Below are 27,206 nucleotides of genomic sequence, written 5' to 3' on the forward strand. Positions count from 1 at the left end.
TCAAATATGTCGTTTTATCTCACTCGTCGAGTCGGATAAAAAATGGCGGCTGTTGTTGGACATGGTTTACAGCATTGATGCATAAAGTATTTACTGATTTCGTTGATATCGCAGCAGGTTTCTTGCGGGAAATACCACACACGACAATGGATCTCACCGAGGATTTTACCGAAATAGACGATGATATCATATTTTATGCAGTTTTATATTCCAGCGTGACTGTTGTGTTTGCCATGGCAGTATTATCCAAATTTTTGACACACGAGTTTAGATTTGGTTTTAGATCTGTTTTGAGTTTGATTGTACTGTTCCTTGGAGAACCTTTATGTCAGTTTTTCATCAAAGGTCCAGGAGGTGTATTGACATTTGCTGTATGTTGTCTGCTGATTTATTCTGTACTACCCGCGAGTCATTTACCAGTAGGAAACAAGGCTGTTTTGATCACAGGTAATATGAAGTGCCATACTCTATACACACTGGAAAAAAACTCCACTTATTAACATATCGGTTATATGAATAGTCCGCTTAATTGCATGGTATTATCAATTTACCTGATCAAGATTTGATATATTTGAACATTACACATTTTATTAATAGATATTACACATTTTATTAATAGATATTTGAGGACAATTTTGGATTAATTTGAATAATTCGATATTTTTTCTGTTTTGTGAATATACTGGTATACTCATGATCATCATGAATGATATATGGTTTCTTCAATAATTTATGCTTGTCGCAGTACTTTACAGAGACATGTAGTGAATTATAGAAGACTTGAAGTTCAATCCTGATTTATGGAGTGAATGCATGTTGGCAAGTTGAAATGCCATATTGCTTTAATATCACTTGCTATAATCTAAATCAAATGCACAATATGCTAACTCCTGAGCAGTAAAGTTTCAAGATTATATGCACTCTGATAATCTCATTAAAAAAATATAATCTCAATTATAATTTATGCCAGATAGTATATTATGACTTTATTAAACTTGAAGCTATTTTACCACACTTGATAACCCTTGGAAGTTGGAACTTTGAAGTAAAAAAGCAAGACAAATTAAATGTACCAGTATGATAATTATAATTAACAACACGGCGGCGAACATCAAAAATGACTAACTGCATCTTTGCTGTACTAATGATTTAATAATGCAGCTTGTAAAAACAAAGCACCAGGTATCGGCCTGATCTGTGATATTAATTATCTTGATGATATCAAGCAAGCAACATAAACTGTCATAATTCCTTTTGTCCGGCGAAGGGCTGTTGCGAGACAGCTACATGTAGGTACGTATGACAGCATGCCGCGGGGTATCGGTGAAAACCTGATCTGTACAGGTAAAAAAAATTTGTTCGAATCATCGAATGTCAGCTACCTATGATTCTATAACAAATGGTCCATGAAAAAAAGTTTGATACATCGAGAACTTCGATTCATAAAAATTCAATTCATACATGGGTTAGTTAGTAATGTTATATAGGGAAAAAATCCGGGACCACACAAAAAGTTTGATACAGCGAGAAATATGATTCATCTGAGTTTGAATCATCGAGGTTTGAATGTACCATTTTATTCTAGGTATATATTCTTCTTCACTTGTATATGAAACAAGATAGAGCGTCAACACGATAAAGCCTTTCAAATTTATTTGTCATCTAATTATAAAATGCATTAATATTCATAACAACTATATACATGTATATATTCAAATATTTCGTAAAAGTTTAAAAACTAAACACACAACAAGTAAAATAATGGATCAACTGCAGCTGCTGCTCCCTCAAATAGGCTTTGTCTTGAATTATATTACACTTTATATTAATAAATTTACAGGTTGTGACAGTGGATTTGGAATGGCACTAGTGAAGAAGTTAGACAGTATTGGTATGAGAGTGTATGCTACTTGTCTAAATGCTGACGGACCAGGAGCTATAGCTCTCCGCAACAACTGTTCAGAAAGGTATACAAAAAGTGCATTTGTTACCAAAGCTTTAAATCACACATGTACAGTATAATTTTTTGTTGTTAAAGCCTTTTTCTAGAGTCCTTTATGTTACTTCGCCTGTTTTTTAGCCCATCATCATCTGGTGGTGGGTTATTCAAATCACTTTTCCTCCGTGGTCCGTGGTCAGTGGTGTCCTTCCGTCTGTTAACATTTCTTATTACCGTGGTCAGTGGTCAGTCCTTCCGTCTGTTAACATTTCTTGTTACCGCTATTTCTCAGAAAGGGCTGAAGGGATCTTTCTCAAATTTGATATTTGTGTTCCCCTAGGGCCCTAGTTGTGCATATTGCATTTTGGGACCAGGCTGCCATCTTGGATTTTGATAGTTAAAGTTTGTTACTGCTATTTCTCAGAAAGTACTGCAGGGATCATTCTCAAATTTCATGTGCAGGTTCCCTTAGGTCCCTACTTATACATATTACATTCATATTTTGGGACTGATCAGTGAACAAAATGACCTACAGGCTACGTACCATCTTTGATTATGATAATTGAAGTTTGTTACCGCTATTTCTCAGAAAGTATTAAAGCGATCAGTCTCAAATTTTATATGTAGGTTCCCCTAGGACCTTAGTTGTGCATAAGGCATTTTCGGACCAATCCATCAACAAGATGGCCGACAGGTACCCATCTTGGATTTTAATTAAATGATTTTTGTTATATACATATCTCAGAAAGTACTGTAAGGATCTTTCGCAAATTTCATATGTAGTAATATGTAGTAAAATTTTGAAAAGCCAAGAAAATATCTCTCCTTCTATTATCAGACGTAGATCATTCTTTGGTGGGCGCCCTCTGGGATCTCTTGTTTTAAGTAAAACTTTTTTTTTATTTTTGAATTTTGTTACTGAATTTTGAACGTTATAGAAACAAATTCATTTTTGAATACATGGTTCCTATTATCAAAATTACAGCCCAGGAAAATTCCTGTAGATAAACTTAATATTCAATAATATGGGAGGTTTTAGTACGCTGTTGTTTTTGTATATGTACTTAGTTATATAGGTATGTTTTTAGCTCACCTGGCCCGAAGGGCCGGTGAGCTTATGTCATGGCGCGGCGTCCGTCGTCCGTCCGTCCGTCCGTCAACATTTCCTTTAAATCGCTACTAGTCATAGAGTTCTGCATGGATTGTAACCAAATTTGGCCACAAACATCCTTGGGGGAGGGGAAACAGAACTTGTATAAATTTTGGCTCTGTCCCCCCCGGGGCAGGAGGGGCTGGGCCCAATAGGGGAAATAGAGGTAAATCCTATAAATCGCTACTTGTCCTAGAGTTCTGCATGGATTGTGACCAAATTTGACCACAAACATCCTTGGGGGAAGGGGAACAGAACTTGTATAAATTTTGGCTCTGATCCCCGGGGGCAGGAGGGGCGGGGCCCAATAGGGGTAATAGAGGTAAATCCTTTAAATCGCTTCTTGTCATAGAGCTCTGAATGGAATGTAACCAAATTTGGCCACAAACATCCTTTGGGGAAGGGGAACAGAACTTTTATAAATTTTGGCTCTGGTCCCCCGAATCACTTCTTGTCCTAGAGTTTTGTTTGGATTGTGACCAAATTTGGCCATAAACATCCTTGGAAGAAGGGAACAGAACTTGTATAAATTTTGGCTCTGAACCCCTGGGGGCGGGAGGGGTGGGGCCCAATAGGGGATTTAGAGGTTAATATTAAAATTCCTTCAGAAAAGAAACAATGAACCTGTATTCAGAACATTACTTGGCATTACAAACCAGGTGAGCGATACAGGCCCTCTGGGCCTCTTGTTATTAAACTTGTATAATTTATTTACTGGATTTTGAACTTCAATCCTTTAAATCGCTACTAGTCATAGAGTTCTGAATGGAATGTAACCAAATTTGGCCACAAACATCCTTGGGGGAAGGGGAATAGAACTTGTGTAAATTTTGACTCTGGTCCCCAGGTGGCAGGAGGGGCGGGGCCCAATAGGCGAAATAGAGGTAAATCCTTTAAATCGCTACTAGTCATAGAGTTCTGAATGGAATATAACCAAATTTGGCCACAAACATCCTTTGGGGAAGGGGAACAGAACTTGTATAAATTTTGGCTCTGGTCCCCCGGGGGCAGGAGGGGTGGGGCCCAATAGGGGTAATAGAGGTAAATCCTTTAAATCGCTGCTAGTCATAGAGTTCTGAATGGAATGTAACCTAATTTGGCCACAAACATCCTTGGGGGAGGGGGAACAGACATTGTATAAATTTTGGCTCTGACCCCCTGGGGGCAGGAGGGGTGGGGCCAATAGGGGAAATAGAGGTAAATCCTTTAAATCGCTACTAGTCATAGAGTTCTGAATGGAATGTAACCAAATTTGGCCACAAACATCCTTGGGGGAAGGGGAACAGAACATCTGTAAATTTTGACTCTGGTCCCCAGGGGGACGGAGGGGCGGGGTCCAATAGGGGAAATAGAGGTAAATCCTTTAAATCGCTAATAGTCATAGAGTTCTGAATGGAATGTAACCAAATTTGGCCACAGACATCCTTGGGGGAAGGGGAACAGAACTTGTATAAATTTTGGCTCTGGTCTCCCGGGGGCAGGAGGGGCGGGGCCCAATAGGGGAAATAGAGGTAAATCCTTTAAATCGCTACTAGTCATAGAGTTCTGCATGGATTGTAACCAAATTTTGCCACAAACATCCTTGGGGGAGGGGGAACAGAACTTGTATAAATTTTGGCTCTGACCCCCTGGGGGCAGGAGGGGCGGGGCCCAATAGGGGAAATAGAGGTAAATCCTTTAAATCTCTACTTGTCCTAGAGCTCTACATGAATTGTAACCAAATTTGGCCACAAACATCCTTGGGGGAAGGGGAACAGAACTGTATAAATTTTGGCTCTGATCCCCCAGGGGCAGGAGGGGCGGGGCCCAATAGGGGAAATAGAGGTAAATCCTTTAAATCACTACTTGTCATAGAGTTCTGAATGGAATGTAACCAAATTTGGCCACAAACATCCTTGGGGGAAGGGGAACAGAACTTGTGTAAATTTTGGCTCTGGTCCCCCGGGGGCAGGAGGGGTGGGGCCCAATAGGGGTAATAGAGGTAAATCCTTTAAATCGCTGCTAGTCATAGAGTTCTGAATGGAATGTAACCTAATTTGGCCACAAACATCCTTGGGGGAGGGGGAACAGACATTGTATAAATTTTGGCTCTGACCCCCTGGGGGCAGGAGGGGTGGGGCCAATAGGGGAAATAGAGGTAAATCCTTTAAATCGCTACTAGTCATAGAGTTCTGAATGGAATGTAACCAAATTTGGCCACAAACATCCTTGGGGGAAGGGGAACAGAACATCTGTAAATTTTGACTCTGGTCCCCAGGGGGAAGGAGGGGCGGGGTCCAATAGGGGAAATAGAGGTAAATCCTTTAAATCGCTAATAGTCATAGAGTTCTGAATGGAATGTAACCAAATTTGGCCACAAACATCCTTGGGGGAAGGGGAACAGAACTTGTATAAATTTTGGCTCTGGTCTCCCGGGGGCAGGAGGGGCGGGGCCCAATAGGGGAAATAGAGGTAAATCCTTTAAATCGCTACTAGTCATAGAGTTCTGCATGGATTGTAACCAAATTTTGCCACAAACATCCTTGGGGGAGGGGGAACAGAACTTGTATAAATTTTGGCTCTGACCCCCTGGGGGCAGGAGGGGGGGGGCCCAATAGGGGAAATAGAGGTAAATCCTTTAAATCTCTACTTCTCCTAGAGCTCTACATGAATTGTAACCAAATTTGGCCACAAACATCCTTGGGGGAAGGGGAACAGAACTGTATAAATTTTGGCTCTGATCCCCCAGGGGCAGGAGGGGCGGGGCCCAATAGGGGAAATAGAGGTAAATCCTTTAAATCACTACTTGTCATAGAGTTCTGAATGGAATGTAACCAAATTTGGCCACAAACATCCTTGGGGGAAGGGGAACAGAACTTGTGTAAATTTTGACTCTGGTCCCCCAAGAGTAACAGAGTTTGTATAAATTTTGGCTCTGACCCCCTAGGGGCAGGAGGGGCGGGGCCCAATAGGGGTAATAGAGGTAAATCCTTTAAATCGCTACTAGTCATAGAGTTCTGAATGGAATGTAACCAAATTTGGCCACAGACATCCTTTGGGGAAGGGGAACAGAACTTGTATAAATTTTGGCTCTGAACCCCTGGGGGCAGGAGGGGCGGGGCCCAATAGGGGAAATAGAGGTAAATCCTTTAAATCGCTACTAGTCATAGAGTTCTGCATGGATTGTAACCAAATTTGGCCACAAACATCCTTGGGGGAAGGGGAACAGAACTCGTATAAATTTTGACTCTGTCCCCCCGAGGGCAGGACGGGTGGGGCCCAATAGGGGAAATAGAGGTAAATCCTATAAATCACTTCTTGTCCTAGAGTTTTGTTTGGATTGTGACCAAATTTGGCCATAAACATCCTTGGAAGAAGGGAACAGAACTTGTATAAATTTTGGCTCTGAACCCCTGGGGGCGGGAGGGGTGGGGCCCAATAGGGGATTTAGAGGTTAATATTAAAATTCCTTCAGAAAAGAAACAATGAACCTGTATTCAGAACATTACTTGGCATTACAAACCAGGTGAGCGATACAGGCCCTCTGGGCCTCTTGTTATTAAACTTGTATAATTTATTTACTGGATTTTGAACTTCATAATAATGTAGGCAGGTTTAGCGGACTAAATAGAGATGATGCTGTTCTTTATAGAGATGATGTTATTGTTTATAGAGGTGATGTTGACAGTTGTTGTTTATGGGGTTGATGTTGTTTATAGAGATGATGTTTATAGATATGATGAATTATCTCCCACTTTCACCGAAACGGGATATTAATTTTGGTCTGACGTCTGTCTGTAACGCTTGGTTTCCATGCAATAACTGCCAGAAATCTTAAGCGATTTTTTTGTAACTAATTCACGTGATTTAATGTGCCATGGGCTCACATAGGATTGCTCTGCATGAGTTATGGTCCTTTGATTTACAAAAAATGCTAATTGAAACAGTTTCCGTTCAATAACTCTCGCAAATATTACTAGATTTTCTGGAAACTTTAAAAGTAACTTGATTAAATGTCTCAGGGCCTTGGCCAAGTGTGATCAGGACTTTGATGGAACCTATTTGGCTGAATTATGGCCTCAACAGTTTGCGTTCAATAACTCTCGCAAATATTACCGGATTATCTCGAAACTTGGTAACATGGTTAAATGTCTTGATACAATATGGCTTGGCCAAGATCAATTGGCACTTTCATCGGACCCTATTTGGCGTAGTTATGGGCCTTTGATTAACGAAAGCGGAGGATGTAAATTCTAGGAATTTGTTTGTAGAGACAATGTTCTTAACAGAGATGACGTTGCTGTTTATAGAGATGATGTTGTTGTTTATAGAAATGATATTGTTTATGGAGATGATGTTGTTGTTTATAGAAATGATATTGTTTATGGAGATGATGTTGTTGTTTATAGAAAAATGATATTGTTTATAGAAATGATATTGTTTATAGAGATGATGTTGTTGTTTATGGAGATGATGTTGTTTATAGAGATGATGTGTTGTTGTTTTATAGTGATGATGTTGTTGTTTATAGTGATGATGTTGTTGTTTATAGTGATGATGTAGGATGTTGTTGTTTATAGTGATGATGTTGTTGTTTATAGAGATGATGATAGAGATGATGTTGTTGTTTATAGATGATGATATTGTTGTTTATAGTTGATGATGATGTATTGTTTATAGATGATGTTGTTGTTTATATTGATGATGTTTTGTTTATAGAGATGATGTTATTGTTTATAGTGATGATGTTGTTGTTTATAGAGATGATGTTGTTGTTTATAGGTGATGTTGTTGTTTATAGAGATGATGTTGTTGTTTATAGTGATGATGTTGTTGATTTTTATAGAGATGATGTTGTTTATAGAGATGATTGTTGTTTATAGAGATGATTTGTTGTTTATAGAGATGATGTTGTTGTTTATAGAGATGTTGATGTTGTTGTTATAGATGTTATAGAGATGATGTTGTTGTTTATAGAGATGATGTTGTTGTTTATAGAGATGATGTTGTTGTTTATAGAGATGATGTTGTTGTTTATAGAGATGATGTTATTGTTTATAGAGATGATGTTGTTGTTTATAGAGATGATGTTGTTGTTTATAGAGATGATGTTGTTGTTTATAGTGATGATGTTATTGTTTATAGAGATGATGTTGTTGTTTATAGAGATGATGTTGTTGTTTATAGAGATGATGTTGTTGTTTATAGAGATGATGTTGTTGTTTATAGAGATGATGTTGTTGTTTATAGAGATGATGTTGTTGTTTATAGAGATGATGTTGTTGTTTATAGAGATGATGATGTTGTTTATAGAGATGATGTTGTTGTTTATAGAGATGATGTTGTTGTTTATAGAGATGATGTTGTTGTTTATAGAGATGATGTTGTTGTTTATAGAGATGATGTTGTTTATAGAGATGATGTTTTGGTTGTTTTATAGAGATGATGTTGTTGTTTATAGAGATGATGTTGTTGTTTATAGAGATGATGATGTTGTTGTTTATAGAGATGATGTTGTTTTTTATAGAGATGATGTTGTTGTTTATAGAGATGATGTTGTTGTTTATAGAGATGATGTTTGTTTATAGAGATGATGTTGTTGTTTATAGAGATGATATTGTTTATAGAGATGATGTTGTTGTTTATAGAGATGATGATGTTGTTTATAGAGATGATGTTGTTGTTTTATAGAGATGATGTTGTTTATAGAGATGATGTTGTGTTTATAGAGATGATGTTGTTTATAGAGATGATGTTGTTGTTTATGAGTGATGATGTTGTTGTTTATAGAGATGATGTTGTTGTTTATAGAGATGATGTTGTTTATAGAGATGATGTTATTGTTTATAGAGATGATGTTGTTGTTTATAGAGATGATGTGTTGTTGTTTATAGAGATGATGATGTTGTTTATAGTGATGATGTTATTGTTTATAGAGATGATGTTGTTGTTTATAGAGATGATGTTGTTGTTTATAGAGATGATGTTTGTTTATAGTGATGATGTTGTTGTTTATAGAGATGATGTTGTTGTTTATAGAGATGATGTTGTTGTTTATAGAGATGATGTTGTTGTTTATAGAGATGATGTTGTTGTTTATAGAGATGATGTTGTTGTTTATAGAGATGATGTTGTTGTTTATAGAGATGATGTTGTTGTTTATAGAGATGATGTTGTTGTTTATAGAGATGATGATGTTGTTTATAGTGATGATGTTGTTGTTTTATAGATGATGTTGTTGTTTATAGAGATGATGTTGTTGTTTATAGAGATGATGTTGTTGTTTATAGAGATGATGTTGTTGTTTATAGAGATGATGTTATTGTTTATAGAGATGATGTTGTTGTTTATAGAGATGATGTTGTTGTTTATAGAGATGATGTTGTTGTTTATAGAGATGATGTTGTTGTTTATAGAGATGATGTTGTTGTTTATAGAGATGATGTTGTTTATAGAGATGATGTTATTGTTTATAGTGATGATGATATTGTTTTTATAGATGATGATGTTATTTGTTTTTATAGTGATGATGTTATTTTTTATAGTGATGATGTTATTGTTTATAGTGATGATGTTATTGTTTTAGTGATGATTGTTATTGTTGTTTATAGAGATGATGTTGTTGTTTATAGAGATGATGTTGTTGTTTATAGAGATGATGTTGTTGTTTATAGAGATGATGTTGTTGTTTATAGAGATGATGTTGTTGTTTATAGAGATGATGTTGTTGTTTATAGAGATGATGTTGTTGTTTATAGAGATGATGTTATTGTTTATAGTGATGATGTTGTTGTTTATAGAGATGATGTTGTTGTTTATAGATGATGATAGAGATTGTTGTTTATAGAGATGATGTTGTTGTTTATAGAGATGATGTTGTTGTTTATAGAGATGATGTTGTTGTTTATAGAGATGATGTTGTTGTTTATAGAGATGATGTTGTTGTTTATAGAGATGATGTTGTTGTTTATAGAGATGATGTTGTTGTTTATAGAGATGATGTTGTTGTTTATAGATGATGATGTTGTTGTTTATAGAGATGATGTTGTTTTTAGTGATGATGTTTTTTTATAGTAGAGATGTTGTTGTTTATAGTGATGATGTTATTGTTTATAGAGATGATGTTTGTTTATAGAGATGATGTTGTTGTTTATAGAGATGATGTTGTTGTTTATAGAGATGATGTTATTGTTTATAGAGATGATGTTGTTGTTTATAGAGATGATGTTGTTGTTTATAGAGATGATGTTTTGTTTATAGAGATGTTGTTGTTTATAGTGATGATGTTATTGTTTATAGTGTTGATGTTGTTTATAGAGATGATGTTGTTGTTTTTAGAGATTGTTGTTGTTTATAGAGATGATGTTGTTGTTTATAGAGATGATGTTTTGTTTATAGAGATATGTTGTTTATAGAGATGATGTTTTGTTTATAGTGAGATGATGTTATTGTTTATGAGATGATGTTGTTGTTTATAGATGATGATGTTATTGTTTATAGTGATGATGTTGTTTATAGTGATGATGTTATTGTTTTTTTGATGATGTTGTTTTATGATGATGTTTTGTTTATAGATGATGTTGTTGTTTATAGAGATGATGTTGTTGTTTATAGAGATGATGTTGTTGTTTATAGATGATTGTTGTTTATAGAGTGATGTTGTTTATATGATGAGTTGTTTATAGAGATGATGTTGTTGTTTATAGAGATGATGTTGTTGTTTATAGAGATGATGTTATTGTTTATAGAGATGAAGTTGTTGTTTATAGAGATGATGTTGTTGTTTATAGTGATGATTGTTGTTTATAGAGATGATGTTGTTGTTTATAGAGATGATGTTGTTGTTTATAGAGATGATGTTGTTGTTTATATAGAGATGATGTTGTTGTTTATAGAGATGAGTTGTTGTTTATAGAGATGATGTTGTTGTTTATAGAGATGATGTTGTTGTTTATAGAGATGATGTTGTTGTTTATAGAGATGAAGTTGTTGTTTATAGAGATGATGTTATTGTTTATAGAGATGATGTTGTTGTTTATAGAGATGATGTTGTTGTTTATAGAGATGATGTTGTTGTTTATAGTGATGATGTTGTTGTTTATAGAGATGATGTTATTGTTTATAGAGATGATGTTGTTGTTTATAGAGATGAAGTTGTTGTTTATAGAGATGATGTTGTTGTTTATAGAGATGATGTTGTTGTTTATAGAGATGATGTTGTTGTTTTATAGAGATGATGTTATTGTTTATAGTGATGATGTTATTGTTTATAGAGATGATGATGTTGTTTATAGAGTGATGTTTGTTTTATAGGATAGTTGTTGTTTATATTGTTGTTTATAATGATGTTGTTTTATAGTTGATGATGATTTTGTTGTTTATAGTGATGATGTTTTTTTTATAGAGATGATGTTGTTGTTTATAGAGATGATGTTTTTTTATAGAGATGATGTTGTTGTTTATAGAGATGATGTTGTTGTTTATAGAGATGATGTTGTTGTTTATAGAGATGATGTTGTTGTTTATAGTGATGATGTTGTTTATAGAGGATGTTGTTGTTTATATGATGATGTTGTTGTTTATATAGATGATGTGTTGTTTAAGTGATGATGTTGTTTATAGTGATGATGTTGTTGTTTATAGAGATGATGTTGTTGTTTATAGAGATGATGTTGTTGTTTATAGAGATGATGTTGTTGTTTATAGAGATGATGTTGTTGTTTATAGAGATGATGTTGTTGTTTATAGAGATGATGTTATTGTTTATAGAGATGAAGTTGTTGTTTATAGAGATGATGTTGTTGTTTATAGAGATGAAGTTGTTGTTTATAGAGATGAAGTTGTTGTTTATAGAGATGATGTTGTTGTTTATAGAGATGATGTTGTTGTTTATAGAGATGAAGTTGTTGTTTATAGAGATGAAGTTGTTGTTTACAGAGATGAAGTTGTTGTTTATAGAGATGATGTTGTTGTTTATAGAGATGATGTTTGTTGTTTTATAGAGATGAAGTTGTTGTTTTGTAGTTTATAGAGATGATGTTATTGTTTATAGTGATGATGTTGTTTATAGAGATGATGTTGTTGTTTATATTTATGATGCTGTTTATAGTGATGATGTTATTGTTTATAGAGATGATGTTATTGTTTATAGAGATGATGTTATTGTTTACAGTGATGAAGTTGTTGTTTATAGAGATGAAGTTGTTGTTTATAGAGATGATGTTTATAGTGATGATTTTATTGTTTATAGAGATGATGTTGTTGTTTATAGAGATGATGTTGTTGTTTATAGAGATGATGTTGTTGTTTATAGAGATGATGTTGTTGTTTATAGAGATGATGTTGTTGTTTATAGTGATGATGTTGTTTATAGTGATGATTTTATTGTTTATAGAGATGATGTTGTTTTTATAGAGATGATGTTGTTGTTTATAGAAATGATGTTGTTCATAGAAGTGATATGGTGATATTTTTATAGAGATGATGTTGTTGTTTATAGAGATGATGTTGTTGTTTATAGAGATGTTGCTGTTGTTTCAGAGTATGTGTCCTACAGCTAGATGTTACCAACACCAAACAAGTGGAGGATGTTGTGGATTTTATACAGGTGCATGAGGGAGAGGATGGTAAGTATTAAAGTCTACTTTACACATAACATGACTTAGCTCTACAAATAGAGTTAAAAATTACACAATGCATTATTATAAGTATACTCAATAATGTATATTGGTATCAATGTTGCACAAAATGATTTTTAGGGCGAGCTTACTCTCGTCTTATGTTTTCTTTAATATCTCAACGCAGAAGCCTTACACATGTAGATGCATATCATTTTGGAAAATTAGGTTTTAGGAAGTAGTTAGCGAGCACTTAAAGTCTAACAGACATATTCCTAGTTTTTAGCTTGAGCTTATGTCATGGCACGGCGTCTGGCGTCCGTCCGTCCGTCAACATTTCCTTTAAATCGCTACTATCATAGAGTTTTTCATGGAATGTAACCAAATTTGGTCAGAAACATCCTTGCAATTTGGGGAAGGGGAACAGAGTTTGTATAAATTTTGGCTCTGACCCCCAAGGGGCAGCCTGGAGGGGAGGGGCCCAAAAGGGGAAATATAGGTAAATCCTTTAAATTGCTACTAGTCATACAGTTCTACATGGAATGTAACCAAATTTGGCCAGAAATATCCTTGGGGGAAGGGGAACAGAGTTTGTATAAATTTTGGCTTTGACTCTCCGGGGGCAGGAGGGGCAGGGCCCAATAAGGGAAATAGAGGTAAATCCTTTAAATCACTACTAGTCATAGAGTTCTGCATGGAATGTAACCAGATTTGGCCAGAAACATCCTTGAGGTGAGGGGAATAGAGTTTGTATACATTTTTTGGCTCTGACCCCCCAAGGGGCAGGAGAGGCGGTGCCCAATAGGGGAAATAGAAGTAAATCCTTTGAATTGCTACTAGTCATAGAGTTCTGCATGGAATGTAACCAAATTTGGCCAAAAAGATCATTGGGGGAAGGGGAACAGAGTTTGTATAAATTTTGGATCTGACCCCCCGGGGGGCAGGAAGGGCGGGACCCAATAGGGGAAATAGAGGTAAATTCTTTAAATCACTACTTGTCATAGAGTTCTGCATGAAAAGTAACCAAATTTGGTCGGAAACATCCTTGGGGAAGGGGAACAGAGTTTGTATAAATTTAGGCTCTAACCCCCAGGAGGCAGAAGGGGCGGGATCCAATGGGGATATAGAGGTAAATCCTTTAAAAAAGTTGGCCAGAAACATCTTTTAAGTAAGAGTAACAGAGTTTGTATAAATTTTGGCTCTGACCCCCTAGGGGCAGGAGGGGCGGTGCCCAATAGGGGAAATAGAAGTAAATACTTTGAATCGCTACTAGTCATAGAGTTCTGCATTGAATGTAACCAAATTTGGCCAAAAACTTCATTAGGGGAAGGGGAACAGAGTTTGTATAAATTTTGGATCTGACCCCCAGGGGCAGGAAGGGCAGGGCCAAATAGGGAAATAGAGGTAAATCCTTTAAATTGCTGCTAGTCATAGAGTTCTGCATGGAATGTAACCAAATTTGGTTGGAAACATCCTTGGGGAAGGGGAACAGAGTTTGTATAAATTTAGGCTCTAACCCCCAGGAGGCAGAAGGGGCGGGATCCAATGGGGAAATAGAGGTAAATCCTTTAAATTGCTACTAGTCATAGAGTTCTGCATGGAATGTAACCAAATTTGGCTAGAAACATCCTTGGGAGAAAGGGAACAGAGTTTGTATAAATTTTTGCTCTGATCCCCAGGGGGCAAGAGTGGCCGGGCCCAATAGGGGAAATAGAGGTAAATCCTTTAAATCACTTCTAGTCATAGAGTTCTGCATGGAATATAACCAAATTTGGCCAGATGCATCCTTGGGGGAAGGGGAAGAGTTTGTAAAAATGTTGGCTCCTAATAGGGAAATTTGAGGTAAATCTTGAATTCCTTCAGAAAAGAAACAATGAACCTGTAATCAGATAATCACTTGTCATTACAATAACCAGGTGAGCAATACAGGCCAAGAAGGCCTCTTGTTTTGTTTATCTTCTGTGTATCAAGTAGTAATGCCTATTATGGAACAATACCTATTATGCCTAAGCCTTCTGTATATCAAACTGCCTGAGTATTGACTTTACATTTTGTATTGTGTATATTCTATGACATTTGCTTCATCATTGAATGGTACACATATGTGTGAAAGCACTGGCATGGGTACTTGTGGCTTTTCTGCATGCATGTAAAAGAGTTATCTTGCCCTTGCGGGTAGGTATTGATTGTGATCTACATTATGTGTGTGCGAGCGTAATCTCATACAATTCAGATGAAAATGACATGAAATTTTGCCCACTAAATAATGATTTCATAATGGATACCATACCTACCCGCAACGGGGCTAACTCTGTAATATGCAAAAATAGAATATCTTCTCTGACAATTTGTCGATTTGCTCTTACTGGAAATAGATTTGCCTGTTCTAGATTTTAAACTGGTGTACTCGTTTGATTACAATGTGATTATGACACAAAAAATCTGTGAAATTAATTGCAAAATCAAAATTCGGAGCAAAAGTCCTTTTCTTTTTACAGTGTTTTGTTGATTGCCTTTAAGTTGTTTATTACAAAGATATGTCGTCGTAATTTCCAGGTCTCTGGGGTCTGGTAAACAATGCTGGTGTATGGTATTTCTCCGAGATTGAGATGACATCAGACGCCTTGTTTCGTAAAGTCTTAGACATCAACTTGTTTGGCACGATTCGTCTCACCAAAGCTTTACTGCCTCTGATACGCAGGTCAAAGGGAAGGATTGTTAACGTTTCAAGTCTTTTAGGTAAGTACTATTCATTATTTAATGAACGTTACCACTTCTGATGAAAGAAATAACAAGAGTTAAAATTTGAAATTTAAAGGCTAGTAATTAAAGCTCTAGACAAAGGCACATAGAAATTCTTCTTTATGATCTAAATCTAGAGATGTAACATTTTCATATTATGAATAACAAAACAGCAATAAAAACCTAGATAAACTAATATTTTGATACTGTAAGTGGCTTGGTAAATTTGATATTGCAAAAAGCTTGGTAAATTTTGATACTGTAGAAAGCTTGGTAAATTTTGATACTGTATGTGGTGGCTTGGCAAATTTTGATACTGTAAAAAGCTTGGTAAATTTTGATACTGTAAAAAGCTTGGTCAATTTTGATACTGTAGAAAGCTTGGTAAATTTTGATACTGTAAAAAGCTTGGTCAATTTTGATACTGTATGTAGCTTAGCAAAGTTTGATACTGTATGTGGCTTGGTAAATTTTGATACTGTAGAAAGCTTGGTAAATTTTGATACTGTAAAAAGCTTGGTCAATTTTGATACTGTATGTAGCTTAGCAAAGTTTTATACTGTATGTGACTTGGTAAATTTTGATACTGTAGAAAGCTTGGTAAATTTTGATACTGTAGAAAGCTTGGCAATTTTGATACTGTATGTGGCATAGTAAAGTTTGATACTGTATTTGGCTTGGTAAATTTTGATACTGTAAAATGCTTGGTAAATTTTGATATTGTAACAAGCTTGATAAATTTTTGATACTGTAAAAATCTTGGTAAATTTTGACACTGTAAAAAGCTTGGTAAATTTTGATACTGTTAAAAGCTTGGTAAATTTTGAAACTGTGAAAAAGCTTAGTAAATTGTGATAATGTAAAAAGTTGGTAAATTTTTGTGCTGTTAAAAGCTTGGTAAATTTTGATATTGTATGTGACATGGGCATCTTTGACACAGATAATTCCTAATTATAAAATTTATAAGAAAATATTTATCTGATGACAGGTAGAATAACCATGGCGGGGAACGGTGCATACAGTGTATCTAAACATGGACTTGTGGCCTTCACCGACACGCTTAGGCAGGAGATGAAGAAGTGGGGGGTACATGTGGCTGTGATAGAACCCACAGGATTTTATACAGGTACGTACTGTCTACAGCAAGAGAGAAGAAGTGGGGGTACATGTGGGTGTGATAGAACCCACAGGATTTCATACAGGTACGTACTATCTACAGTAAGAGAGAAGAAGTGAGGGGTACATGTGGCTGTGATAGAACCTACAGGATTTTATACAGGTACGTACTATCTACAGTAAGGGAGAAGAAATGAGGGGTACTTGTGGCTGTGATAGAACCCACAGGATTTTATACAGGTACGTACTATCTAGAGTAAGAGAGAAGAAGTGGGGGGTACATGTGGCTGTGATAGAACCCACAGGATTTTATACAGGTACGTACTATCTACAGTAAGAGAGAAGAAGTGGGGGTACATGTGGCTGTGATAGAACCCACAGGATTTTATACAGGTACGTACTATCTAAAGTAAGAGAGAAGAAATGAGGGGTATTTGTGGCTGTGATAGAACCCACAGGATTTTATACAGGTACATACTATCTACAGTAAGAGATAAGAAGTGGATGGTACATGTGGCTGTGATAGAACCCACAGGATTTTATACAGGTACATACTATCTAAAGTAAGAGAGAAGAAGTGGGGGGTATATGTGGCTGTGATAGAACCCACAGGATTTTATACAGGTACGTACTATCTACATTAAGAGAGAAGAAGTGGGGAGTACATGTGGCTGTGATAGAACCCACAGGATTTTATACAGGTACGTACTATCTAGAGTAAGAGAGAAGAAGTGGGAGGTACATGTGAGTGTGATAGAACCCACAGGATTTTATACAGGTATGTACTATCTACAGTAAGAGAGAAGAAGTGGGTGGTACATGTGGCTGTGATAGAACCCACAGGATTTTATACAGGTATGTACTCTTTACAGTAAGAGAGAAGAAATGGGGGGTACATGTGGCTGTGATAGAACCCACAGGATTTTAAACAGGTACGTACTATATAGAGTAAGAGAGAAGAAGTGGGGGTCATGTGGCTGTCATAGAACCCACAGGATTTTATACAGGTACGTACTATCTACAGTAAGAGAGAAGAAGTGGGGGGTACATGTGGCTGTGATAGAACCCACAGGATTTTATACAGGTATGTACTCTTTACAGTAAGAGAGAAGAAGTGGGGGGTACATGTGGCTGTGATAGAACCCACAGGATTTTATACAGGTATGTACTCTTTACAGTAAGAGAGAAGAAGTGGGTGGTACATGTGGCTGTGATAGAACCCACAGGATTTTGTACAGGTACGTACTATCTACAGTAAGAGAGAAGACATGGGGGTCATGTGGCTGTGATAGAACCCACAGGATTTTATACAGGTACGTACTATATAGAGTAAGAGAGAAGAAGTGGAGGTCATGTGGCTGTCATAGAACCCACAGGATTTTATACAGGTACGTACTATCTACAGTAAGAGAGAAGAAGTGGGGGGTACATGTGGCTGTGATAGAACCCACAGGATTTTATACAGGTACGTACTATCTACAGTAAGAGAGAAGAAGTAGGGGGTACATGTGGCTGTGATAGAACCCACAGGATTTTATACAGGTACGTACTATCTACAGTAAGAGAGAAGAAGTGGGGGGTACATGTGGCTGTAATAGAACCCACAGGATTTTATACAGGTACATACCATCTTGAGAAAGAGAGAAGAAGTGGGGGGTACATGTGGCTGTGATAGAACCCACAGGATTTTATACAGGTACGTACTATCTACAGTAAAAGAGAAGAAGTGGGGGGTACATGTGGCTGTGATAGAACCTACAGGATTTTATACAGGTACGTACTATTTACAGTAAGAGAGAAGAAGTGGGGGGTACATGTGGCTGTAATAGAACCCACAGGATTTTATACAGGTATACCATCTTGAGAAAGAGAGAAGAAGTGGGGGGTACATGTGGCTGTGATAGAACCCACAGGATTTTATACAGGTACGTACTATCTACAGTAAAAGAGAAGAAGTGGGGGGTACATATGGCTGTGATAGAACCTACTGGATTTTATACAGGTACGTACTATCTACAGTAAGAGAGAAGAAGTGAAGGGTACATGTGGCTGTGATAGAACCCACAGGATTTTATACAGGTACGTACTATCTACAGTAAGAGAGAAGTGGGGGGGTACATGTGGCTGTGATAGAACCCACAGGATTTTATACAGGTACGTACTATCTACAGTAAGAGAGTTGAGCTACTTTGTGTCTTCATATCAAAATCATGTAGCATAGTAATCATTTTAACTAATGTGGTTTTTTTTACCCAACTCCTCCCTCCCATGTATGCTCCAGAAACAGATAACCCTTTTGACTTCATTAGTGTTTGGAATAAATCTATTTCAATATCCAATGTAATTTGTACTAGTGTAAATTTGTGATACAGGAATTGAAATGCCACAAATGAGTGATACATTAGTGTTTTAATTTCACTAACCTTATAATTACAGAGAATATGAAAGAACACAATATAAAGAGCAGGAAGGAAGAGGTATGGGAATCTATGGACGAGAGTGCTCGCCATACCTACGGACAACTATACCTGGACACAGTGTATAACAGTATTGTGGCCGGCGCCACACGTTATCCTGACGACCTAACGCCAGTCATCAGGGCAATGCGCAGTGGACTTCTATCAAAGCGTCCCCGTGCTCGCTATCCGTGTGGGACGGGAGCAGACTTACTGACAATGGTTTACCCCTTGTTACCTGTGTGGGTGGCTGATAAAGTGTCGTCTGTCATCGGGATCATGCCTTTAGATGCCCGCCCTGCAACTCTCAGCTGAACGGTTGATGGGTATTCACCCAATCATTTCAGCTAAAGGATCTGATTTAATACATGTGCTAATATTTATATGTGCTATATTGTGTGCTATCTGTGTTTAAGATTGTATATTATGTCTTTTAATTTATGAAGAAATTCTGTTTCAAGTCTAATCCACCGGTTATATAAATTAGTTATATTTTACTTTTTTTTCTTTTTCCTTTGTTAAAAAACTATTATATTGATGTTTTTTGTTTGTTTTTGTTTTGGGGGGATATTAATTAGTTATATGTTAACTAAATTACTTTCAAAGCATGAAAACTTCTAGTGAAAATATCTTTCAAAGTAAAAAATTTTTTAAATATTTTTTTATTCATTTTAACCCAAAGTTGATTGAATCAATATACAAAGTTATTTTCCCTTGTTTTCTTCATTAAATCTGCTTTTATTCTAAGATTGAGGGATATTGTTGTTATCAACATTCCAGTTAAAATTATTTGGAAATATTCTTTACAAGTTTCTTAACTACTGTAAATTAATCCCTGTAACCACTTCCATCATATGTTGAATCAATATCCTACATCTTGCAGCTATGGATCTAAAGCATATAGATGCTTGAAAAGGATTACAAGGTAATAAAAATATACTGTTGCATTATCACTAAACAAAGCATTTAAGCAATTTTACTTACAAATAGTTTAAAAATTAAAAAAAAAAATAGATGTATTAAATTTGGACTTCATTGGTGGGATTTGTACAACCATACTCTTTATTTGTCAGTTATCAAAGCTATACAAACAGTTGTTGATTTTAGTTAATTGATGACATGGTTTAGATAGTTTTAATCTAGCCAGCCATTTCGATTTCACTAGTAGAATACAGAAAAGTGTGTAAAACTTAAGTAAATCTGCCTCCTTTTAGGAATATAATTCATTGCAAATGTGTAATCTTTTTTTTTAAAGAAATGGTTTTGCGGTAGTCCTGTTAAACTCTACCACTTCATGGTTTGTGGTAGGGGAACCTCAGAGTTTATTTGATATGATAGTAAGGTGATCCATCAAAACATCCATCCATGGATGAAATTCTGAATTTGAAGTCTTGTTTGAGGTTGCAAGCTTCAAATTTGATTTCATAAGTATACCTCTGGTAGATCCATTTATAATTTCTAAATTTAAAGCTGGATGATGAACTAAGAATCATTGAGTTGAAATTGATATCTATATAATTCGGTTTTAAAATAATATAAATTAAAATGCAACATATTAATTTGAAATTCAGAACTTCTTTGTATGCATGTGCCATGCTTAAATAGCCTTCTCTTATTATTGGTAACTTACCATTTACCCGCCCTCTGCTCTAAATCACATGATATTTTATACACTTTTGCCCTAGTTTAACTTAACCAATGGCATATTCTAAACAATGCAAGAAGTAAAAATGGATAATATTTATACAAGGATATACCATGCAATATCTTGTAGAAGTGCTAGCTTTCTGATTTTTGGAAACATTGTTGTTATCCTATACTTCATGTATCGTATAAATACAAGATTCAGATACATGACCTTGTTTCATATAACAATTATAACTTTATTATATAATCCGCCTAATTCAGTGACTTTGCCCATGTAATATTTTTGCTTATGACACTAGTGTAGTGTAACCTAGAGCGCTTTTTCATTGGTTGGAAATTCATAGTTACGTCTGCAAACAATGAATTATATACCATATGGTAGCGTATGAAACATTGGCCGCACTAGGCTACTCAAATTCAGCTTAAAGAATCCTATAAGCTGCATTATTTAAACATACAAATACAATTTAAACACTTGTTTGAGTGAAATACCATTACATGATGTCACATACTTTATTACATTATACCAAATATAGTATACATGAATTATATATATGTAAATCAAGGTAATCAAGTTTGAAGAAAACACCATGTATCCTCCGAACTGCCAAGTTAGACCATCCTTTGTAGCATTATCATGACGTCATAGCATTGTTTACTGATGTTACAAAGATGTGACGTCAAGATTTAAAGAAGTCATGACAAAATGGCAGCCTCCACCTGATTTTTACAGCACATTTTGATCTTGAAATTCCTCTAAGTGTAGCTAGGTTGTTGTAGTTGTGTTAAAAAATATCTCAAACTTATGTTCATTTCATGTGAGATTTTATGAAACTTGTCTCAAAGATTTGATTTTTGCTCCCCATGGCTCGCAAAAACAAAAACTTCTTAAGTTTCATAAAATCTCATATAAAATGAACAGTCATGTAAGATCCTATATGTATTGACGAAAACTCACCTTTATGGTGCTCTACATATCCCTGATATTGTGGCCATTATCACTGTCAAATGTTCAAGATTAGGACTTCAATTATGAATAATAATTGTGGTCATTATTACATATTAATTAGTTACATATAAGGATTAAGATCTGTTAATATTTTTAATATTTTTTCATTTCAAGATCTGATAATTTCTTCACGATTGTTTATCTGAAATATATTTTCGAAATTTGGATTTCTTTGTTGGAAGTGAAGCAGAATTGTCAAATTACTGATAATTTAAATGATTTAATACTTCTGGATTTTTTTTCAGAATGTTAATTTAAATTCAAACATCTCCCTCTGAAAACAAAGTCATTTTAGTGTTGTGAAAGCACGTCCTATTGCATCATCAAATAGTTAGTCACCACAGTTACCATGACAACATATTAATCATTTTAAAAGTGGTACTAACATTGTCATTATTAGGATTTCAACCTTTACTAATTTAGATCATTCTAGCAGTCATTTTATGTCACTTTCTTTTAGAACCGTATTGTGTATTAAATCTGGGAATCAAATTTGTGTAAATACGTAATCATGTAGGGGTTTATTGCATTTTCTTTGTAAATATACTCGTGTGTGAACACTTAAGAATTACAATAATTTGAGATGAGAAAAAAAATCAAAAGTTGAACAACAACAAAAATGTCGTACTACAAATATTTTTTGAAAACTGACAATAATATCCATGTGACTCTCTCTTTTCACAATGCTTTGACCTCTTGAGGATCTTCAAACAAAAGGAAAATTGAATATCCAATGAATTAAATTCACAATAATTTTTACTTAGATATCTTTTATTTCCATGTGCCCGGTGTATGGCCAACAGGTGGATCATTTGTTAAAATTCATCTGTGATTGACAACTGTTTGGGAAATGATATCTATGGTTACAGTATCTGAACTTTAGTGTTATTTCTAACAAACAATTTATATAATTTGGTGTAGCACAGTTTGATACTGCTGGTGTCATCATCCACTTCATTGGTAAGTCATAGTAATGTCTGCCTGATATATACATCAAGTTCTATTTTTTTTGTACATGCATATCACAGTAAACCAGAAGTGCAATTGTTTCAGTAGTGTAAGATGAACTATGATTTTAATACATGAAGATCTTAATTTCATAGATATACATATTGAAATGTCAAATAGATAAACATTGAATTTAAAAGAAGAAAATTAAAAACATTTAATTTAATTAGTAAAATGTTATAAAACATAGTCATAGGAGTTAGCGACTACAAAGAACAATTTATGGATGACAATAATATCTTAAACAGTTTAACAATAAATGATTCAAGCCAAACTTGACCTTGGATATTAGAATTTACTACCAATATCTGTTAGTGTTATATCATTTTCACCACCCTAGAGATTTCACTGTAGAAAATGTTAAGAATGAAGAAATAAATAATGAAACGTCAAACATATATATAGTTGCATGACATCAAACATTTTGCTGTAGGAAAAATGAAATACATGCATATTCAGCCCCCCAAAGTACCTGCGCAAATTACACTGGTGCGCAAATAACACAAGTTCTTACGGTACTGCTTTGTAAAAGGCTGTTATTTAAATAATAGAAAATCCAATGTGTGATAAAATGGTTGATATATGTATCTACATGTTTATGGTTAAAAACTATTCGCATGTATATGAAATCTGTAACCATTACAAAGTGTTATAATGCTGTTTTGTTGTCTTGCTAAAAGCTCACTAGTTATTGTAGTCATTGTTTATAGTTTTACCTCTCTGCACATACTATGAGGTTAATATGGTAAACTATTTGTATCAAAACCAAATTTCAAATATAAATTTAGATCATTGTGTGTATGGCATGAAATTACCATTACATTTGTTAATATTGTTGATACAATGTACTTTGTTTAATAGTTACAATATGATATGCTGTCAGTACTTAGGAAATTGGTTAGGCTATTGATATTTTAATTAATTGATGATTATGGTAATCAAAATGATTAGGGCGTATTATTCAATGATTACAGTAATCAAATTGGATTGGGGTTTATTTAATGATTTATGTATTTACATTTTTGAAAGCTTATGCGTCCAGTATTATTCAGATATTGAAAAAAGCACAAGTTATACATTGTATTACAGTAATTAAAAATGTCTAAAATTTTAGTAAACTTGTAAAAATACAGAAATACAAAGCAATTTGGGATGTAATAATGACCATAGCTTCAAAGTTTCGTTGATACAGATGTATAATGATTATAAGATTTGTATATATATGGACGCAGGACTACGCTCAAAACGGATCATTGTTTCATAAAGAGTTTAGTGGGAGGAATATAAATTTGGTAAAATTTTGTTTAGTAGGACATTGGGTTAAATTACTGTTAATATCAGAATAGATTTGAATATTGTTGTATATGACTATTATAAGAAACTACTTCGTCGATAATGTACTTAGAAATATGTTATTGAACGAAGTACTGGGAATGGCAATATTGAATGAAGTACTTGGGATGGTGTTATTGAATGAAGAACTAGGGATGGCGATATTGAATGAAGTACTGGGGATGGTGATATTGAATGAAGATCTGAGGATAACGTTATTGAGTACTTATGTGGTGTTGGTTGCTTTTATGCTTTTTTGAGGACATTGGTGCCATTGTGATCTGTATAACTTGCCAGAAACCACCTGTATATAGTAACCACCTGTGTATAAAAGGATAGTTTTGATAGTCTTTAGCTGGTAGTGTTAAAGTTTGTAAGATTCACATTGCTTAATGCAGGCTGATAATCAAAGAAACAGTTTAATCCTTCACGAGGACGTCGTTTATTTAAGTTTTCCACGTGAATGTATACACCATCAGTGGTATCACTAATTAAACAGGTGCTTACTCTTGTTGTGATAATTATAATTTGATCAAATCATCAGTTTATGACTTCGGTTATTACTTGTAACGTACAACCGCGGACAGATGGTTTTATACAGCTTGTAATAGTTGATAACAAAAGTTAGCTTTACTATCCCTCGTGAGGTCAGCTTTACTTTCCCTCGTGAGGTCTTAATGTTGTGCCATCTGCAATTGAGCGGGAAAGTTATAGGTTCACCATGAAATCTACTATAACTATGTTCTTATGTGACAATCTCTGGTAGAAACGTCCTGCTTTGATTATCCCGATAGGTATGACATTCTATAATATCTTATTAATTAAGATTCATTTAATTTGTATAATCAGTGATTCGAATTCAAGCTTCACTAATAATAAGTTTACGATTTTCTCAGGTTTGTTGGAATCTTCATCAAGTTTACACATGAAATGTTTGTAGATTTGAACTATTCATTCACTTTCCGTTCCTGCGGACTGTCTAGCCTATGTGGCCACAAAGTAACGCATGAACCGCAATATTTTATAAAGCAAATATTTCCAGCGTTTCAAGACGTATGCCAATATTCTAAGTCATAACTGACGCATTTAAGCATTTAAATATTTAAGCTGAGAGATGTTAGCAATATTTTATTTTTCAATTTGTTTTCGACAATTAAACATTGACTCAATTAGGTCAGTTTATGATGGTGCACGTAAGCACTTATTTTCTAAAACAGTTATTTCCCGTTAGTACATAATTTATCACAAATACATTCCATCAATATCAATGATAACTGCATGATAAAATGTTGGTATTTTCCGAAATCGTCAGTCATGTATGGATTATAACATATAACATACAGTAACGGATTTTTTATTCAAAAATAAAAGGTTGGCACGGATTGGTTTTTTCCCCATTAATACTAATATCGGTGTGGATGAATATTGATTTGATAGATATTTCACTTTTACATAAGCAAAGTATTTTGCTTCGATTATCAATGCAATACACAAAACTTTAGCATATAATTAATTAACGATCTGTTGTAGTTAACGTAGTATAGAAACTATCAGTGCAATTTTTGTTTTATTATAACTTCGCTGTTTTCGTTGAGATTATATGTAGTAAAGTATTTTTGTTTTGGTTTTTTTTTCTTCTGTTTTGTATATGGAATTTTAGTTATCGTAACTTCATTAGTGATTCTATTCCGCATGTATAATTATCAGCCAAGAGAATAAATTATTTTTGTGATCGATTACCATATTGTTATTTCTTGTTACATATCAACAAATTTACAAGAAAATGTCGAAATAGTAAAAGCAAAGTCGAATCTACCACACACTTTACCATACTAGCAAGAAATATTCAATCGTTCCCAAAATCCAGTAGAAATTACCCGTATCGTAATCGTATACCAATGACTATGTTATCTGACGCCAGAAAAAAAAATCCTAAAATGATTCATTTTCTAATTCTAATTTTAGTATTTTTCCATCTTTTCCAAAATAAATGAAAATTTTGAGCTTTTATGTCATAACGAAGGATTTGGCAAGTCGTCATAGTATGGGTCAAGGCAAAAACAAAACAACTCGATAGGAGAAGCAAGACAACAAACGTCATGAAATAATGGGAGGATTTCTGTAAACAATTAAGAACTACAATGGAATCATATGTAGTCGTACCCGAATGATCACAAAATTCATTATAAAGCAAAAACTGTCATTGCATTATTAGCTTTCAAAGTGGAAAATAGATAGATCTTGTTGACGTGAAGTCAATTACCACGTAAATCCTTGTTGATGAGGTGCCCTTGTAAGCAGCAGGCGTATTTCCGTATATTAGTCTTGGGATGAAAAGACAATTTTCAATATCACGGAGTGTTGTAGTTGTTCACAACTGTAATCGTAAGGTAAAATTAATCTTTGCCTAAGAAAATAATCGCATTATCCACTTTCAAGTTCAAAGTTCAACATTTTATTTGAATGATATTTGTTTCATAAAGTCATGTCAGTAAATCTTGATGACAAAGCTATGGTAGTTTTAACGACAAATTTCCACGCTTCCATATATGGTAATTGAGTGATTAAATGAGAAGACACAGTCGTGCGAGTGATCAGTACATATTCATTTTCAGAAGCAATTTTGTTGTTGTTGCCAAGGAGCCAATGAGCATACATCTATCAAAAATACAAGTTTGTTTTACAGGTAGTGAAGACACCACTGCGCTCCACGGCCTTGACGATCACGTGTATTAATACTGCTTCCTCATTGGCTATTTTATCTGGGATGTGAAGTTCTAAGTAGTCGCTGGTTGTGTACTGCCACTGTACGATGTCCGCACCTCCGTATGTCCCCGCCGATACCTCGTAGTAATGGATGTCGTTTGTTTCGGCAAACACATCCGTCCAAAGCACTCTCAGCATATTTCCAGTCAATACAATGGTCTCGAATTTGTCTCCTGCAATAAACATACCAAAGGTATGATAACATCAATTGCTAGAAAATAAACATTTTGTACAAAATTATAATTCTTGCTAATACAAATGATATGTTTACTTTATGTCTTACAATCAAGGCACTACGGACGAAAATTTCATTAAAATTCATATACTTTTACAACACGAATATACCACAGTCTCGTCAAGTATTCGTCTTTTAGGACCTTACGTAATCCTCTTAGTTGGTAATAAAATATGCACAATGATATACTCAAAAATACTGCCATATTTT

The 27,206-nt window shown here is 34.9% G+C and overlaps 2 protein-coding genes across 4 annotated transcripts in view; one reads left to right on the forward strand and one right to left on the reverse strand.

The window, feature by feature from the left end:
• Positions 1-17: 17 nt before the first annotated feature.
• On the forward strand, positions 18-25,731 carry LOC138329368 (retinol dehydrogenase 7-like). 2 transcript variants are annotated; one of them, XR_011209449.1, is made up of 7 exons: positions 18-447; positions 1,841-1,967; positions 12,609-12,694; positions 15,242-15,424; positions 16,416-16,553; positions 18,980-24,736; positions 24,790-25,731. XR_011209449.1 is itself a non-coding variant. In XM_069276310.1 (6 exons), the coding sequence occupies exons 1-6, from the start codon at positions 78-80 to the stop codon at positions 19,312-19,314; spliced, it is 1,239 nt and encodes a 412-aa protein (XP_069132411.1). In that variant the 5' UTR covers positions 18-77; the 3' UTR covers positions 19,315-25,731. The 2 variants fall into 2 exon arrangements, 1 of the variants encoding a protein (XP_069132411.1); XM_069276310.1 differs by having other exon boundaries at positions 18,980-25,731.
• Positions 21,146-27,206, reverse strand: part of LOC138329366 (uncharacterized) — a 61,924-nt gene continuing 55,863 nt past the window's right edge. For both annotated transcript variants that reach the window (XM_069276307.1, XM_069276306.1), the window contains one exon: positions 21,146-26,934. In XM_069276307.1, the coding sequence (XP_069132408.1) occupies positions 26,657-26,934 (278 nt within the window). In that variant the 3' untranslated portion in view covers positions 21,146-26,656. The remainder of the gene's footprint in view (positions 26,935-27,206) is intronic.

The sequence above is a fragment of the Argopecten irradians genome, chromosome 8 (genome assembly GCF_041381155.1).
Source record: "Argopecten irradians isolate NY chromosome 8, Ai_NY, whole genome shotgun sequence".
Classification (NCBI taxonomy): domain Eukaryota; kingdom Metazoa; phylum Mollusca; class Bivalvia; order Pectinida; family Pectinidae; genus Argopecten; species Argopecten irradians.

What these genes read in the sequence shown, in the direction of transcription:
- LOC138329368 (XM_069276310.1), top strand. Translation starts at nt 78, where the DNA reads ATGCATAAAGTATTTACTGATTTCGTTGATATCGCAGCAGGTTTCTTG. An exon ending in CGCAACAACTGTTCAGAAAG is followed by an intron (nt 1,968 to 12,608) that starts GTATACAAAAAG and finishes CTGTTGTTTCAG; the next exon opens with AGTATGTGTCCTACAGCTAG. An exon ending in GGTGCATGAGGGAGAGGATG is followed by an intron (nt 12,695 to 15,241) that starts GTAAGTATTAAA and finishes CGTAATTTCCAG; the next exon opens with GTCTCTGGGGTCTGGTAAAC.